The sequence below is a fragment of the Montipora foliosa genome, chromosome 12 (assembly GCF_036669935.1).
Source record: "Montipora foliosa isolate CH-2021 chromosome 12, ASM3666993v2, whole genome shotgun sequence".
Classification (NCBI taxonomy): Eukaryota; Metazoa; Cnidaria; class Anthozoa; order Scleractinia; family Acroporidae; genus Montipora; species Montipora foliosa.
Window position 1 is genome coordinate 10,497,406 of NC_090880.1, and position 17,500 is coordinate 10,514,905.

Sequence of the window (17,500 nt, forward strand, 5' to 3'; positions counted from 1 at the left end):
CTCATTTTTAACTTTGACATTACAGAAATGTTAATTTCAGAGTTGATTATATGCTTCGCTTGATTCGCAATTGAGAAATTCCGGCGAAATATTCCACATGGATTGCAAAAAACAGGGCAAAATGGGCTGAAGTCCAGAAAAAACTGGTTTAACTGGATAAAAACAAGTCAAGGCCTGGTAGCAAAGCTGGCTCTGAGGGAACGTTTCGAAACGTAATGGCGGATCTGCAAGGAGAAACTTTTGGTTCTTTCACGCTCTAAATTCGCTTTGTCAACCTCTGAACGTCAAGAAGTGTTTCAGACTCACAAAGAGGTCTCGTTCTTTCACAATTTGAATTGTTTCTTTCTGAGCTTTGGCATGTAATTTGTACATGAGATGAGCATTCTGTTTTTCTTTGGGTTTTGTAATGTGAGCTCGGACAAGCAAGATACAGAGGACATTTTGCGAAGCTGTTCTTTGGCTCTAAGGCAAATTGTAATGGCGGACAAAGTGTTTCAGACTGAGAAAAAATGCTCTGGCTTCTCGTGTGCTGAGAAATTTTTGGTAAAACTTTCTCCAAAGCAACTACCACAAATGAGCATTCTCGAACCATATTTTATTCTGCCTAACCACAAAACATCCGTGGGTTACAGACGCAAATTGCAAAACAGCACTGAAGATTTTAGGAGCGTGACGCTCAAGACTGTTGTGCTTTTCGGCCTCTTTTCTCCGTCATTGGTGAGAAATTAACCACATTTTTTTTATTTACTGGTTGCAACATTGTTTATGTGAAATATGTTGTCCATTTCGTTGTGAGGAATAAAGTACAAGCCGTCTGAAGAACCTTGTTGTGCTCGTCTTACTAGTTTGCGTGTTACGCGTGACGCGCCATTTTTTGTCCCCAAAGTGGACAACCGAATCCGTTTATTCTAAACTTAAGCGACCGATTTCGCTAATCTACACAGTAAATGTTACTTAATATGTAAGAAGCATATCTGCGAAATGTGAGTGGCTAGCACTTTTTACCAGCGGAGATATGGCCTGAAGTGTTCGTTCAAGATACTGGTTTCCCAAATGTACATCATGATTGTGCTACTCATCATTTTGTTTTTTTTCAGTGTCGCCCAGCGCAATTTATTTTTTGAATGGGAAGTGTGCTCTCGAATGATGTAACTTTTGAGCGTACGACAGCAGGTTTCATGATTACCCCATAATTACTACTGGTAACACCAAGCAGGGGATCATAGACAATCTTGGACAGAATAAAATGGAACAGAAATGCCCCCCCCCCCCCCCCAAATAATGAAGCCGCGTGAAGGCCAAAACGCGCCATTTTCCCATCACTGATTTTGGGGGGAGGGGTGGTCTCGATTTTCCATTTAATTTGTCCAAGATTGTAGTACACAATCAAAGGATCGATGGAAAAACGGTTTAAAAACACAACTTTGTTTATTTAATAAATTTCAAACTTTATTACTTTTACGTAAACTTGACCATGTATAATAAACAAATTTCGATTATGATCATTAATTTACTTGATGTCTCTTTTGAGATGGGAATTTCCACTTGGAAGACTTGAGTCTTTATGAATCAAGATGCACAAGAAACCATGCCTCGATTGCTCAAAAGGTGGACAACACTATCCACCGGATAAATTACTATGCTGCGGATAAACACTTGCAAAACCAATTGAGTTATCCAGTGAATAGTGATTTATCTAGCGGGTGAGTTGTTGTAGTTCTCGCGAATTGTGGATAATTCTGGTTTTCGGATTCCGGATTCTGGATTCCGGTTTTAGTGCTTCCCTATTAAAACTGAATACACTAATGATCGACGATTAATTTTGTACTTTATGCATAAGCATAATTATTTCCATATATACTATACTGCTTTCTGGGGTTTGGAAACGGGAGCTCCGCTTTTAGGCTTGGCTAAATCTATACGTTATACCATAACTAACCCATTCGATCGAGTCACAACCGACTTCCCGAACGAATTTCGACATTTTATGTTGCACAGTGCAACAAGAAACCTTTTTTGCGGCGCCGTTCCACATATGTTTCAGCTAAACGTTATAACAAGGGCTTGATACTCTCATTGGGTTTACCTGATACAATGAATTCCCCTCCATTGTTAGAGAATTCGACGGCATTAACACAACCAAAATGACCTACTAAATCTCTACGGTGAAGACCAGGACAGCGACCAAAGTGATCTGAGAAGTAACTCTTGCGCACCATGGGACATCCATACGTTTCTGCCAAGGTCTGACACTTGGGAAAGCTTGAAAGATACGATCTCCTGTTCCGACGAGCGCACACATTACACAGTGACATCTCTTGCAAACCAAGGCAAACCAAGGCTTTGATGGTGCATGCAGAAACTTTGAGTCTTCTCCAGTCTCCCGGTGGTTTGCTCTTGGTTAAAGAAGAAACGGTTACTAAGTTGTTGTTGCCAAGAAGGTCTAAACAACAGAAGGCTTGTCGTGCCTTATTTTTTTACTATGGAGGTGTTGCAGAAGGAATTGGCGAAAATTCAAGTCACTTCGCCAGATGTCAATTCGTTACCGTGAGTAAACTTTAAGCTCAACGCCTTGTTGATACGTTCAGTGGCAGTGGCAGCTTAGTAGTCTTAACCGTGCGTACCTAACTTTGGTTTTGCCAGGCCACAATTAAACAGACTTTAATATAGATATTAAACGGTCGATCCGTGAAGTTCGTTGTATATATTAAAAAGCCCCTAACGTCTCATTTTTGACAATGCCTATTGAAAAAAAAAAAGCATTCAGTGCGTGAAATTTGAAGGAAAAGACACAATCTTGGCCGCCTGGACAAATCGATCGCTATTTCTTCAAGTGTGGAAAAACGGCGAAAGGGGTTGAGGGTGCATGCTGATCCCATCTCCTAGAAATCCATGTTTCTTGTAAAGGCATATAAAAGCCCTGCAAACAGCTGTACAGTGATTAGCAGGGTGAGTGCAAGTTCAGATACAGACAGGAAAACTATCTTTAATAGTGCAGCGGATCTTTAATAGAAAGTTAAGTAAAATAATTTCTAAACAACCTTTATAAACCTTTTATTTCTAAGATTCATGCATCTTGATCTCTTTCTCAAGCAAGAACTAATTGCGCTTTAACCCTTATTTTTAAAACTAACATTGTATATATATGTATCTAGCCAAGCCTAAAAGCAGAGCTCCTCAGTTATTACTTTTTTGTTTGCAGTCATTTACAGCTGTATATTTAAAACCAATGAAAATGTGAGTGAGGTTATAATTCTCATTTATGTAACCAGTCCGGCTTCAAATGCACTTGTCAAGGAAAACCGTAGTTACTAATAAACAAGGAATCGATCGACAATGACCTAAAATGATCTACAATGGCCGTAACAATGATCTACAATGACCTACAATGAGCTACAATGACCTACAACGACCTGCTACAATGACCAGAGTACAATGATCTACAATGACCTACAGTGAGCTAAAATGGCCTACATATGCAGTGATCTACAATGACCTACAGGATAGCTACTAAAACAAGGAATGACCTACAATGACTTACAGTGATCTCCAATGACCTACAACGACCTACATGTACAATAAACCTACAGTGACCGACAATGATCTACAATGACCTACATGTACAACAACCAACAACGACCTACATGTACAATTAATAAACCTACAATAACCGACAATGATCTACAATGACCTAAAACAACCAACAACGACCTACATGTACAATAAACCTACAATGACCGACAATGATCTACAATGACCTACAACAACGACCACCAATGACCTACTACAATGACCTACACTGATTTACAATGACCTACAATAACCTACAATGATCTACAATGACCTACAATGACCTAGAATGAGCTACAACAACCTACAATGAGCTACATGTACAACGGCCTACTTATTTAATGACTCACAATGAAAAAGAAAGACAAAAGAGGATCAGAGTGAAGATCGAGTTTGGTGAGCAGAAAAAATCCATTGCGTGTTGTCACGCAATGCTTTTAGTCCATTGCATGATAGCCCATATGATGGAGCAATTAGGCATGTGAACTTGAAGGCAGATATAAACTGTGAAAAGACCCTTGGATGGGTTTTTCTTGTTTTAAAGCTTAAATACCAAGGCTTTGCTTGGCAGTGATAAAATCTTAATTAGAGCAGGAAAAAATGAAGAGAAGATTATAAGTAAGTTATTCTTCCCAAGTAATTTGTTTTGTTTGGTTCAAAGTGCTTAATGAAAATTTTCAACTTTCACAGCAACAAGGTTTTGATTGGTTCAAAGTACAGAGTGGAATGTTTTTAACCTTTGTACATGCTGCAGTGCCCTCAGAGCTGCAAATTGTCTTTTACTTTACAACAATTTGGTTTTATCAACGGAGTTGATAATGTAAATTGGCCAGTCTGTACAGAGATTCTAAAAGCTGACATTTCGAGCACAATACGCCCTTTGCCGGAGCAAATCGAGGAATTGTGGGTTATGCGTAGTTTTTATATAATAATAATAGTAGAGTTAAGGAGCTACGCTATTGGTGGTAACATGGCAACGTGAAAAATAGGAATATATTAGTTCAATGAAAAGCATAATTTCGTTAATACTGTGAGGATTAATGGTGCCGATTTGGAAGATGAATTTTTGTTCCAGATTCTTGCGGCTTTCCGTCATACCTAGATGTAGTGAATATAAAGGCTGCAGATAGCCATGTGTTTTTTGGAGTGGTTTATAGGGAGATTAGAATGACGAGCGACTGGTTTAGATGCACCCTTGTCATTCTTCTCAACATCACGAAGGTGTTTGTGGAATCGGTTGCCTATTCGTCTACCTGTCTCGCCAATGTATAATTTATTCCGTAACGTACAGTTTTAATGCAATAAATGACATTTGCGGAGGTACATGTGAAACGATCGGTTATTCTTAACAGATTTGCTTCTAAAGGTCCCGATATCTTGCTTAAGTGTTAAGAATGAAAAGACAAGTTTGCAAATTGTGAGTCCGCACATTTGAAAGTGCCGGGTTGCTCGTTAACTTTGAGTGCGCTTCTAACTAAAAAGTTGCCTATATTTTTGTCGCATTTGAATGAAATAAGTGGAGGTTGGGAAAAGATTCTACCAGTCTCGGGATGATTTTGGAGTAATTTAAAATTATTAAGAAATTCAATGATACTTTTGACTGCATGATTATGCGGATGGAAAGTGAGGGTGAATGGAATTCTGTCATTCTTATCTTTTTGTGATGTTTGTACATGTAGTACTGACTGTCGATTAAATTGTCGATCAAATTGTCCTCTTTTATTTTAACTCATTACAAATCATTAGCTAATTTTAGCTTATAATGTACATGTACCTCATTGTAGGTCATTGTATTGTAGGCCATTGTAGGTGACATTGTAGGTCATTGTAGGTCATTGTAGAGCATTGTAGGTCATTGTAGGTCATTGTAGATCATTGTAGGTCATTCCTTGTTTTAGTAACTACGCAAGGAAAACTTGCTCATGTGTAACCGGCTTTATACGCTCAAAGAATGTATCGATCCACAAAAATGAAAACAATACGTCTGGTGAATGAACTTAATCACGAGAACAAAAAAAAAAACCTCTGTTAAATTGAATGTGTTTTCCCTCGCAAAATAAATTATAGTTATTTCTGTCATGGTATTTATGAGCAAACTGCATTACATGTATCTCTGTCAGCGGTCAATGCTGAAATCTATGATATGTTCTTCAAGCGAGACATTGCAGAGGTTTACAAACCGATAACAACGAAAACTAAAAATGTCAGTGAAGATCCGCCTAAATGTAAAACAGAGCAATTTCCTTTAAGCAATTAACTCCAGTTATTGCTTTGACTGCTTGAATGGCGACACTACAGGATTGGACAGATTTGACAAAATCCAACAGTATGGAATTTGAGAGTGGTTCATTTCAACAGGGATCTTGCAAATATTATATTGCACAAAAAAGAAATGGAATATTAATCTTGCGGTTACATGTAGCTTATGAAATTTAAAGCTTACTTGCTTAAGACTATAAAAATTGCTCATCATGCTTTTTTTAACTGGTGTGAAATTACGCTTTTTTATTAATAATACATATCTTCTGTAAACAAGTTGTTGTTTTTTTGCTGTCATTCCCTCTGCCTTTGAAGTTCTCTTTCATGTTGCCTTTGCCTGTTTATTTTAATATGTGACTGTGGATTTAGCCAAGCCTTAAAAAGCAGAGCTCCAGGGTTGTTTACTATTACTGGCTATAGGATTTAAGTGAAAATAAAAGGCTTTGGAATTGTCAGTGTTATATTTTTCCCGGATATTGCTTAATGGGGATAATTCCACGGTTAATTACACCCGAAACACACCAGTTTGGCTTTAAGAGCCAGAATCGGCTAGAAAGGACAAACTTCAAACAAGATCTCCAACAAATTACCTGTACGTGCTCTAAACAAACTTCTGAAAACACAAGCTGGTTATATTTCTCCTTCCTATCTTCTACAAGAAGTCATTGTGGTAAATTTACATGTTTATAACATATAAGCGCAAAAATTTTCTTGTCAGTACTGTCAATTAAGGCACATCGAAAAACATGTAGGCAAACAGAGTAAAAAAAACTCTTGTTCGCTTGCATTTTTAAAGCCAAACAAACCACCAGCAGATGGATTATTTCTGTCCAAAAAGAGTACAGATGAGTGTTATTTAATTCCAGTTGAGAATAAAAATTTGAGTTAATTGAGAAAATTGTTAGAGTTTTGTGATGAAAAGGAGTTGTGTGTGGCAAACACATGGTTCAGAAAAGGGGAGAAGAGAAAAGTGACATACAGCGCAGGGGAAAATGAGACAGAGATTGACTTAGTTTGTACTGTTTGGAAAGGGAAATAGAAAGTAGCTGAGTGATGTGAAGGTCATCCCAGGTGAGCTTCAGCACAGGTTGGTGGTCACGGATCTGGTTAAAAAGAAGGTGATTAGAAGGTGGTGAGAAAGAAAGCGATTGAAAGAAGGAAGGTTTGAAAGCTGAAGGAAGATGATACAAGGGCAAGATTTGAAGGAAGAGTACTGGAGAGCTGGTAAGCGCTGATACACCAGCCTTGTGGAAATGTTTTAAGGAAGGGGTGTTACAGGCATGTGATGAAGTATGTGGGAGAAGAAAGGGAGGAGAGATCAAGGGGACCCTAACAGGCATGTGATGAAGTATGTGGGAGAAGAAAGGGAGGAGAGATCAAGGGGACACATGGTGGTGGAACGAGGTTCTGAAGGAAGCGAGAAAGAAGGATGCACATAAGGAGGTGCGTAAAAGTGGGACTGAGGTGAACAAGGCCAGATACAACAACATGAAGAATCGGGCAAAGAAGGTGGTTGCAAAAGCAATGAAGGAGGCGGCTGAGCGAGAGCTGAGAGGGTTGAGTGAGGATCCAAACAAGGTGTTTGAGCTTGTGAAGTCAATGAAAAAGGATGGGAAAGATGTTGAAGGAGGAAGATGCACAAGAGGAAGCGAGGCTAGGCTGAGTTTCAGTGAGAAAGATAGAGAGAAAGTCTGGAAAGAGCACATGGAAAGAATTATGAATGAAGAGAATGAGTGGGATCCAAATGTGGAAGCGGACTTGGTGGAAGGGCCAGTTGAGAGGGTTAGTCGGGAAGAAGTGGTGAAGGCGATGGGGGAAATGAAAGCGGGAAAGGCTGCTGGAACCTCGGAGGTAAGTGTTGAAATGACAGCGGCGAGTGGGGAGATCGGGATTGGTGTGATGGTAGAACTGTGTCAGGGTGTGTTGGATGGAAGAGGAATGCCGGATGAGTGGGCGCTGAGTGTTGTGGTACCAATTTTCAAGGGAAAAGGGAATGCAATGAGTTGTGGGGCATATAGGGGGGTGAAGTTGCTAGAACATGCAATGAAGATTGTAGAAAAGGTGCTAGAGAGGAGATTGCGGCGTATGGTAAAAGTGGAGATGCAATTCGGTTTTAAGCCAGGCAAATTAAAGGAACGATAGATGCAGTGTTCATTTTGAGGAGGTTACAAGAGGAGTACTTAGACAAGGAGAAGAAGTTGTACATGTATATTGTGCTTCGTTAACCTGGAGAAGGCATTTGACAGGGTCCCAAGAATGGTATTGGAGTGGGAAGTGAGGAAGAGAGGTATACCAGAGGCAATGGTGAGAGCAGTGATGAGTTTGTACAAAGGTGCAAAGACAAGAGTCAGAGTTGGGCTAGAGTTGTCCGAGAAGTTTGTGGTGAAAGTTGGTGTGAATGAGGAATCCCTGTTGTCACTGTTGATTTTTGCGATCGTGGTTGACGTGGTTACGGAGAGTGTGAGAAATGGTTTGATGAGTGAGATGTTGTAAGCGGATGACTTGGTTTTGATGAGTGAGACGATGCACGGACTGAGGGAGAAGTTCTGGAAATGGAAGGAGGCATTCAAGAGCAAGGGGCTGAAGGTGAACCTCGGGAAGACAAAAGTGGTAGTGAAGGGGCAGAAGGTGAAGTGTCTGTGAGTAAGGTAGATCCATGTGGTATTTGTGGGAAGCGAGTAATGGCAAATTCAGTGTTGTGTGTGAAATGTGGGAAATGGATCCGTGGAAGATGCGCGAAAGTAAAGAGGGTGACCTGGAGGTTGGGGAGAGATTTTGTGTGCGGAAGATGCAAGAAGCAAGCTGATGGATTAGTGGAACTGGTGGAGGAGTTGTGTGAAGAGAAGGAAACTGTGAGAGGTTTCTGTTATTTGGGGGATAGGGTGAATGCAAGTGGTAGCTGCGAGGCAGCTGTGACAGCAAGAGCAAGAATTGGCTGGGTGAAGTTCAGGGAATGTGGAGAGTTGCTGAACTCAAAAAGGTTCTCTCTGAAGGTGAAAGGAATGGTTTATCAGAGTTGTGTAAGGTTGGCGATGTTACAATGTATATGGGAGTGAGACATGGTGTCTGAGGGAAAATGAGATAGCAATTTTGAGAAGGACTGAGAGAGCAATGAGGAGAGCAAAGTGTGGTGCAAAACTGATGAAGAAAAGGAGGACAGACGACCTGATGGACATGTTGGGATTGAAGTTAACAGTGGTTCAGATGGCAAAGGCAAATGGAGTGAGATGGTATGGGCATGTGTTGAGGAGGGATGATTGGCATGTTCTGAGAAAAGCATTGGAGTTCGAAGGGAAGGGCAAGTGGAAGCGAGGGCGACCAAAGAAGATGTGGAAGATGCAAGTGCAGAAGGAGAGCAAGAGCGTTGGTTTGGAGAAAAAGGATGCCATTAATCGAGTGAAATGGAGAGTAGGAGTTAGAAACTAAGATTGCTGACAAAATGAAGTAAATCCGGCCAACCCCCATTTTTGGGCATAAACCCGGATTAAAATTGGATTGATTGATTGATATTCCTGAACAAAGGAAAAAACGACTAAACCACTTTTTTAGAAAATAATATGCATCCACTTGAAATAACGTTTCCGTAGAAATAACAAACGGTTCAGTGTCCAAGAAAAGAATTTGTGGAGTAACTTCCTTCACCAAGTTTGAGCTATTAGTAATTATTCATTTCTGTTTTTCTTCCATAGACCGTCACGGCATCTTGCAAGCTTAGTAGATTCAAAATTAAAAATCTTTACACTTATGCCAACAATTGTAATTCAGAGCAAAAAGCAGCACTAAACATGTCAAATTAAAAATAAACACTCAGTTGCTTTAAGTTTATATCCCTCCAATGCTTGACTTGAATAACTACGTAGCCACCAGTGTGTCCTGACCACAGCTATATTATATATGTGTCAAACCTGGATTGAAACCAGTGAAAAATGCAAGAAAAGAATATTTTCCAAACGGTACCTGAACACGAAAAGCATTGACTATCAAGAGCTTTTGTTGACGTAGCCTGGCTGTGTAGCCGTGTCGAGCCACAGAAAGAGCGTGAAAAATTACCTAAGCCTTGTTTTATGCTCAGGTGTGAGTGTCTGACCTGGCTTGAGCCTGTGATCTAATCAACAACCAGTCCCTGGTCAGTGGTCAACTTAGAAAAAAACAGCTGACCTCGATAAGGTCCAACTTGAGCCCGTGATATGGTCATGTGATACTGGTTAGCGGATACCTTGTTTTGACAGGTGTCAATTGATCATAACATTGATGTCCATCAAAGATGTATGCTGTAAACTAACTTGAGTGTCAACTGGAGTATTGGCTCCTCGATGAGCTCTAAACTTGAGCCCGTGATATGGTTATGTGATACTGGTCACATTGGCATACGTGGAGGGGTGGACGGTCGTATGGTCACCAAAACCAAATTTTCTTGTTACAATAGGGTTGTCCTAAAAGCCGGAATCTGGAATCCGGAATCACAGGTCATTGTTTTACCAATACAGAGAGTAAACACTATAAAACATTCATAAAAGCTAACCTTACACTGTAGGCCTAATTAGGCCTAAACAAACGTCTTTAGGCCTAAGGTTAGCTTTTATGAATGTTTTATAGTTTTTACTCTCTGTATTGGTAAAACAATGACCTGTTATTCCGGATTGATTCCGGCTTTTAGAACAACCCTTACAATATGGCAATATAGCCGGCTTACAAGCATATCATGCTGCTATTCCTGCAGCCATTACTGTAGCCCTTTCTCGTTCTGTTTGGCCATGTTTTTCACTACAGTTTTGCCTGTTCCTTTCCTTTCCTTTTTTTCCTTTTACACAAAAATATCTTGAGCTTTTAGACAAGTATTTAAAAGGATAATAATTATTATTATTAATAGCCCCTAAATGACAGCTTGACTTACAAGTATTTCATGATTTTTTTGTGAAAATTATAAAATAATATAGCCTTCTTCTTTTTCAGCATCAAGAATGTGGACCATGACTCGTTGCCTGGATCGTACAAATCTAACACTCCAAAGGAGACACTAGTTTTGTCCTTTTGTGAGAATTTTAGACGGCAATTTGTACACCTATACCGTGACCGCAAGCCATTGTTTTTAAACCCTGCTAATGAATGTGGAATCGAGGTGATTTTTGCTTATAATTATCATTAAAATACCCATGTTCAATCCATGTGTTTTTACAAGCCTAACCACTGTTGTAGTTTTTGAAGGGTCAAGTGAAATATGTCTGACATAATAAACAAATTTAACATTTTTTGGTCAAGTCAGTGTGATCTTTCATCGTCTTACTTCTTTTTAATCTTTCTAGAAATTTGTTTGCACATCTGTTCGTCCAACTCTTCTGCCTTACAAAGACGTTTATGATTATGATGGTTGTGCACAATTTGTATCAGATTATCTTACATTTGAACCACTGGATCCTCCAATTGACTTGGTAGGTGCTGTTTTTGTTATTCCATTACTTAAAAGTTGTACTCTGATCCAGTGTAACCCGGTTTGGTGTGTTGGAAATAGAGAGTTTGGATTGGCTATTAAAATTAAAATTCTAATTAATGCTTGTATCATTTCTGGTTAGTGGGAAAACTTACATCATAATTATGGTTGGATTTTAATAGGGCTTCCCAAAGGGTGTCAAGTTAATGTCTGAGATGTAACGTGTTTGCAGGGTTTTCAAATTGAAATAAGTAACGGGAGGATTTTCAGAAGTAGCCAGATCACTGTGGTGCATTCAAGCAGCAAGTGAAGCCTGGTGCAGCTTTTCTACACGGGGAGGGTGCAAGAATGGGCTCTCCAAACTTCCATGTACTAATTATTTGTGAGTAAATTTCTCGCATTTGCATTCTTTTCTGATGACGCGTTCTCTGCTCTTCTACCCGAAGTAAAAGCCCACATGAATGGTGCTATAAGCAAGATTTTTCAAAAGATGTATTGGATGTTGGAATTATACCCTCTACTACAAAATTGACATGTTGTAGTGCTCAGAGAGCATTACAAATTTCAGCAATTTGAAATTGATCCATGCTCATTCTCATCATCTCCTAAACTTGGATGCAACTGAAAGTAAAAAAGGTAGCTCAATACCCTTAGATTCAACGTAAAAGTGCAGCTGCAGCAACATCAATTTAATGCACAATGTACTGTGTTCCGATGTTCATAATATCCATACAGTATCATGGTGAATTAACTTAAGGGTGACATCAGGTTGAATCTTTGCTGTGACATAAATGGAGTATGCCTTTAAAAAATCGGTAAAATTTAAGAATCCGATCCCACCAACGCGTTGGCCAACACGTCGGCCAACACGTCGGTCGACACACCACCGACACACGACCGACACGTCGGCCAACACACTACCGACACGTCGGCCGACACACTACCGAAGCGTTGGCCGACACACTACCGACGCGTTGGCCGACACACTACCGACGCGTTGGTCGAAACACTACCGACACGTTGGTCGAAACACTACCGACACGTTGGTCTAAATACTTACTCTTTATAATTTTGTTAGTTCTTTTACTTGGAAGCAAGAACAACTTCATAAGGAACGACGAAAACGTCATTGGCAAATAGCCGCCATTTTTAAAATGAAACACTAGTACCTAGGTCTGCTTGATGTTTTGGCAAGGGTCGGTTACCAAAGCGGGGAGTTAATTTGCAAGTCGACCAACATGCTTATTTTTCGTGCATTATAAAGGATTGGGAAGCTTAAACTCTTTATTGATCATTGACTTTTAATATGTGGTGGCTCCTAAAGGAGCCGTTTGTAATTTCAATTTTACTGCAGTGGAAACTGTTCAGCGATGTCTTTCAGCAACTGCTCAAATCCTTGGTCTTTTTCCACGGTCTTCCCTAAGCCCCCAAGCTTAATTCCGGCATTCAGGACTTTGTTGGAACAGATTGTTCTTAGCTCACCCAGCGCACGGACCACAGTAGGCTTTGAAAGGCTCTTAAGTGGCGCGATTTTGCTTCCCGAAATCTGCATAGCCCAGAGGAACATCAGATGCAGCCAGGAACTTAACGTGATATTAGATCCCTCGAAGAAGGATCCCGACCTTATTGAAAGCCACGTGCGACATCGCTTATTCGTGCAGCGCCACATGTATCCGTCTTTTACCCGTGTTGTCTCTGTAAGTTCCATCTTAGAACCACATCGGGAACACTGCTGACAGCTCGCTAAAATCTTTTGACTCACGCAGAAATTAAAAACATTCTGAAAATTTCCCAGTATAACTAAAAGATCACGGAACTCCATGTCGTATAAAGTCGTGATCAAAATGCTAGAGAATAATGAACTTAGGATCAAGAGATTTCATTAGGATCGAACTTTCGTTAATTAAACCAATCACCGTTGCTTAAAAACAGGCAACTCTCGGGCAACGAGTGAAAACTGGGTTCTAATAACACTTGTCGTAACGGGAACTGGGTTCTAATATCACGAAATACAATATGGTAGTGAAAGTTTTCCGTCGAAGACAGTTATCAGTGGCACGGACATTACTTAACATCCGTGACATTTGGACAATTTTTTTTCATTCCTTAAATAAATATGAGATACAATTTCAAGACAATCCTGCTACAAAGCTACATTGTAAAGATCCAATAGAAACTCTCTGATAGAGACAGAACTCTGGTTAATCGTAACATTTTAGATATATCTGCAACAAAAGTTCGTCATGGAAGTTAAAATGCCACAGACTTTACACTTAATTCAGAGAATGAACAATTCAAATGGTTGAAAAAATGCAACATTAATGAAAGGCACTGTCTCATTCTGAGCATTTACACTTAGCATGCAGACATTTTATACATCAAAATATGGCTACCAATGGCCATTTAAAGGTTCGATTTCTCTGGCAGTTCTAGACTTCAGGGTTTTACCATTCTTTGATTTTTCCCCACAGTTCTGACACCCTCTTATGATTTCCAATCGCCCTAAAACGTTTTTCCATAGCTTGCTGCTCTGGAATTTGAAATGGCCCACTAATGAAACATGGAACTGTTACGTAACAGGACCAAAAACACATTTGAGTGGTGCACTCTGTCCACATTGGCCAATGATAGCTGGTTGCCCCTACTCTGTGCAGGAACTTGAATTGCACAAAGCTGCCAGCCGAGTCCAAAACCCTGCCAAAGTAGTAGTTTTTGACATAATCAACAGCATAGTATTCCCCTGCTGGTTGAATGGGTGGTGGTGGAATTAGAGACAGCTTTTTCTGATGCAATTCATGGATCATATTCAGCTGCCTGTGGGCTGGAATGTTGGTTTGAGTGATCACGGAACACCTGGTTGCCACACATCTTAAATACATGCAAGTGAAGATATCACAAGCATATGTGATAGCTTGCTGGGGAATCTCGTTAGGCTTGTTTGCACAGAAAGACCATTTCTGGATGTCAATTGACTGGTCTATGAGTTGACCAAACGACACCATCTTCTCCACCCTCTTTAATAAATCATGTCATATCCTCAAAACATCCCTGAATACATTATTGTGTTTCATGGGTTTGACATGAAATGGCAATTAATAAAGAAAATGATGACATAAATTTATCCAGTTCACTTTATAAAATGGCCAAGTAACATTTTATAGTGTAAAAAGGCTGTAATCTAAACTTCCAAATAGTCGACTTATTCGCACAGTTTATAACGTCCGTGACCTTCATGTTCAAGTATTCTTAAAAAAATTGTTTTCCTAAAGATTTATGCGCCAAGCGATCCAGGGGCCCATTTCTCGAAAGTCCCAAAACTTTACGGACCATTTAGGGTTGTCATAATTCCCTCTGTATCTCAAGAACGGAGAGGATTTAAGTCGTCAATTTTCACAGTCAGTTTGCCTTTTGCTAGCTTGAAAACATGCTAAAAGATTGGCTTTCCAAAACAAGTGGTTGGCAGGTTCACAAATGGCTTTTTGGGCCCGAAAAGTTTTTTGAGAATCTGGCCAGGCCTACACAGCAAGTTAAGTTTCTTAGGGACTTGTCGATCTACATCAACTTTGAACAAAGTATTTAAGGTGTTGCTGGGTGGAGATTTTAATTGTGCCCTAAATAACATTGATAAACGTTCAAAGAAATCAACGAAATAACAATTACCTTTGATCTTGTAGATATGTGGAGACAAAAGCACCGGGGCTACACCTGGAGCAATGCATCTTTCGAAATTCAATGCAGATTAGATTGTTTCTTTCCGTCTTGAAACATACAGCACTTAATGCCAAATAGTTTCTAACATTTTTTCAGATCATTCGGCATTGCAGCTTTGTATAAACCATGAAGAACAACAAACATAACGCCGGGGCCAGGATTTTGGAAATTCAATAACTCGTTACTCACTGATAAAGAATAAATGGAGCTTGTCACCAAGAGTACGTATTCCGAAATTTGTGGCAAAATATGAAGATCTTATAGATAAAGGGCTGTTTTGGGAAATGATAAAAATGGAAATCAGGGCCACTACGATCTTGTTTGCAAAAGAAGAAGCTAGACAAAAACGACATGAAGAAAAGAAGTTTTTACAACAGCGCAATACCTTGTAAGAACAGTTAAGAGCTAAGTTTACGGAGGGCATCAAAACTGAAATGGATCGCGTCAAGAACAAACTTAAAAAATATTACGGCACTTAGAACGCAGGGGGCAATGGTTCGCAGCAAAGCTACAATACTCGTCACAAATCGTTAAAACAGACACCGTTTCTCTCGAATTTTCTGAAAAAATCCCTGTTTTCACCCCTGAAATGTGCCTTCTCCCTCCCCAATGTTGAGCCACGCGTGTTTTGAAGCACTGAGACCACTGTGATACCCAAATCAACATCGAGGAAGGGGAAACAGACAAAAGTGTTTCAAGATTTTTGACGAGTATTGTAGGTGGTATGAATTCGGCGAAAAAAATTGTACCGGCAGGTATTTTTATAATTTGGAGGATTACTTTAAAGCAAGCAAGCAAGTATTTCCAAATAATTAATATCATGCTAAGCTTCTTCTGGGGTCAGGTTCTCTCCCCTGTTGAGTGACCATCAACGATGCTCCCCAAACAATCAGGGATGCATCTGTGGTCACTGTTACTGTAGGTTGTATCCATGGTTAATTACATTCTATGCCCTTGGAAGAAACTAAATCCACCAGTTTATGTCTGATATGGCCTCAGTTGAGATGGTCATAGACCCATCAAAGTTAAAGAAAAGGAAGGCTAAGAACCTAAATTATATAAAGTAGAATACTCACTCCCCGCAGGAAGCTATAGCTATTCGAGGCGAGCAGTAGTTTTAACGCATATTCCCTTTCACTTTCAAAGCTAGGAAGTTCGCCATTTCAAGTGTTCTAAAATGCAGAGGCCCATACATAGCCCCAGGGAAACTGGAAGTCATAAGAGCCAGGACTGCGGTTACCTCCGTTGGTGCATGCGGGTGCATGGTTTTAATAGTTGTAGACAAGCATCAGTTAACGTTTGAGCTCCATATGGAGTTGGTGTGATGGTCATGTGGTTTGAATTTAAGATAAATCCTAGGAATACAATTTCCTGAGTAGGGACTAAAACAGATTTTCCTAGGTTTACAACAAATCCAAGTCTGTCTAAAAGAAACAATGTTTCTACAACATTGTTGATGCAGGTATTATAGTCCTCTGTTGCAAGCCAAGTATCATCTAGATATGTGACTGAGACATGACCTTCTTGTCTTAGTTATGAAAACACAGGCTTCAACGACTTGGGAAATTTACTTGGACATCGGTGCCAAGCCATTAGGAAAAACACTTATACAACTGTCCCTTCCAGCAAAATGCCAGAACTTTTTTTTATATAATGGGTGTATGGGGACTGAGTAATATGCATCCTTGAGACTAATGGATGCCATATAGATTTAGGCAGGCCTAAAAGTGGAGCTCCCTGGTTATTTATTCTTACTGCCTGTAGGGTTAGTGAAAGTAAAAGGTTTCGAGTTGTCCATGTTTTGATGTTTCCCGTTGCTGCTTTAATAATGAAATCATTTTCTTTGCTTTCGTCCATAGAAAAATTCATTGCCTAACTAGTGAACTCACGGTACATTGTACGCTAAAAACCGATATCGCATGAATCGCGAAGCCATAAGTACGATATCGGTTTTTCAAGTGAAATTTACTTTGGAATTCACCAGTTTGGCAATGAATTTGAAACACATGAGTATTAAAAGAAAACAAGCACACCCTCAGCGAGCGAATGGAAAAGGAAAAAAAGCCATTTCAGCCGCATCAACTGTCAATAGCCAGCGAATAGGAATCACGCTAATATTAGAAGCCATAAGAAAAAACTTTGTCCGTTCAAGGTCAAAAAAGAGTTTTACTGATGTACTCTATCTCTGAAAACGAGATCATTCACATTTTGATGTATTTCATTGAAACACGCCAGGTTGGCTTGGAACAAGAATCGACAAAATACGGCAATGCAACCAACAAAGGACGAACTTAAAACAACACTTAAATAACGTTTAGGTGCTTTGAACAAACTTCAACTATATTAAAGTATTAAAAGAATACCATTAAAAAGTCCATGAAAACAACAGTCCTGCATTTCTCCAAAATAACGGTTTTATCATGGCTATGAAATGCTTTAACGACCATCGAAATTCCCATTATTAAGATCATGAATTTCCCATTAATAAGTAATTAAATTGCTCTGATTATACACTAAAAATGCCATGAAAAA

The 17,500-nt window shown here is 39.6% G+C and overlaps 1 protein-coding gene across 1 annotated transcript in view; it reads left to right on the top strand.

Moving 5' to 3' along the window:
- The first annotated feature begins 2,415 nt into the window (after nt 1-2,415).
- The window catches only part of LOC137978475 (dynein regulatory complex subunit 7-like), an 84,795-nt gene continuing 69,710 nt past the window's right edge, over nt 2,416-17,500 (top strand). Inside the window, exons 1-3 of the mRNA XM_068825416.1 lie at nt 2,416-2,547; nt 10,783-10,948; nt 11,133-11,258. Coding sequence (XP_068681517.1) covers nt 2,483-2,547; nt 10,783-10,948; nt 11,133-11,258 — 357 coding nt within the window. The 5' untranslated portion in view covers nt 2,416-2,482. The remainder of the gene's footprint in view (nt 2,548-10,782; nt 10,949-11,132; nt 11,259-17,500) is intronic.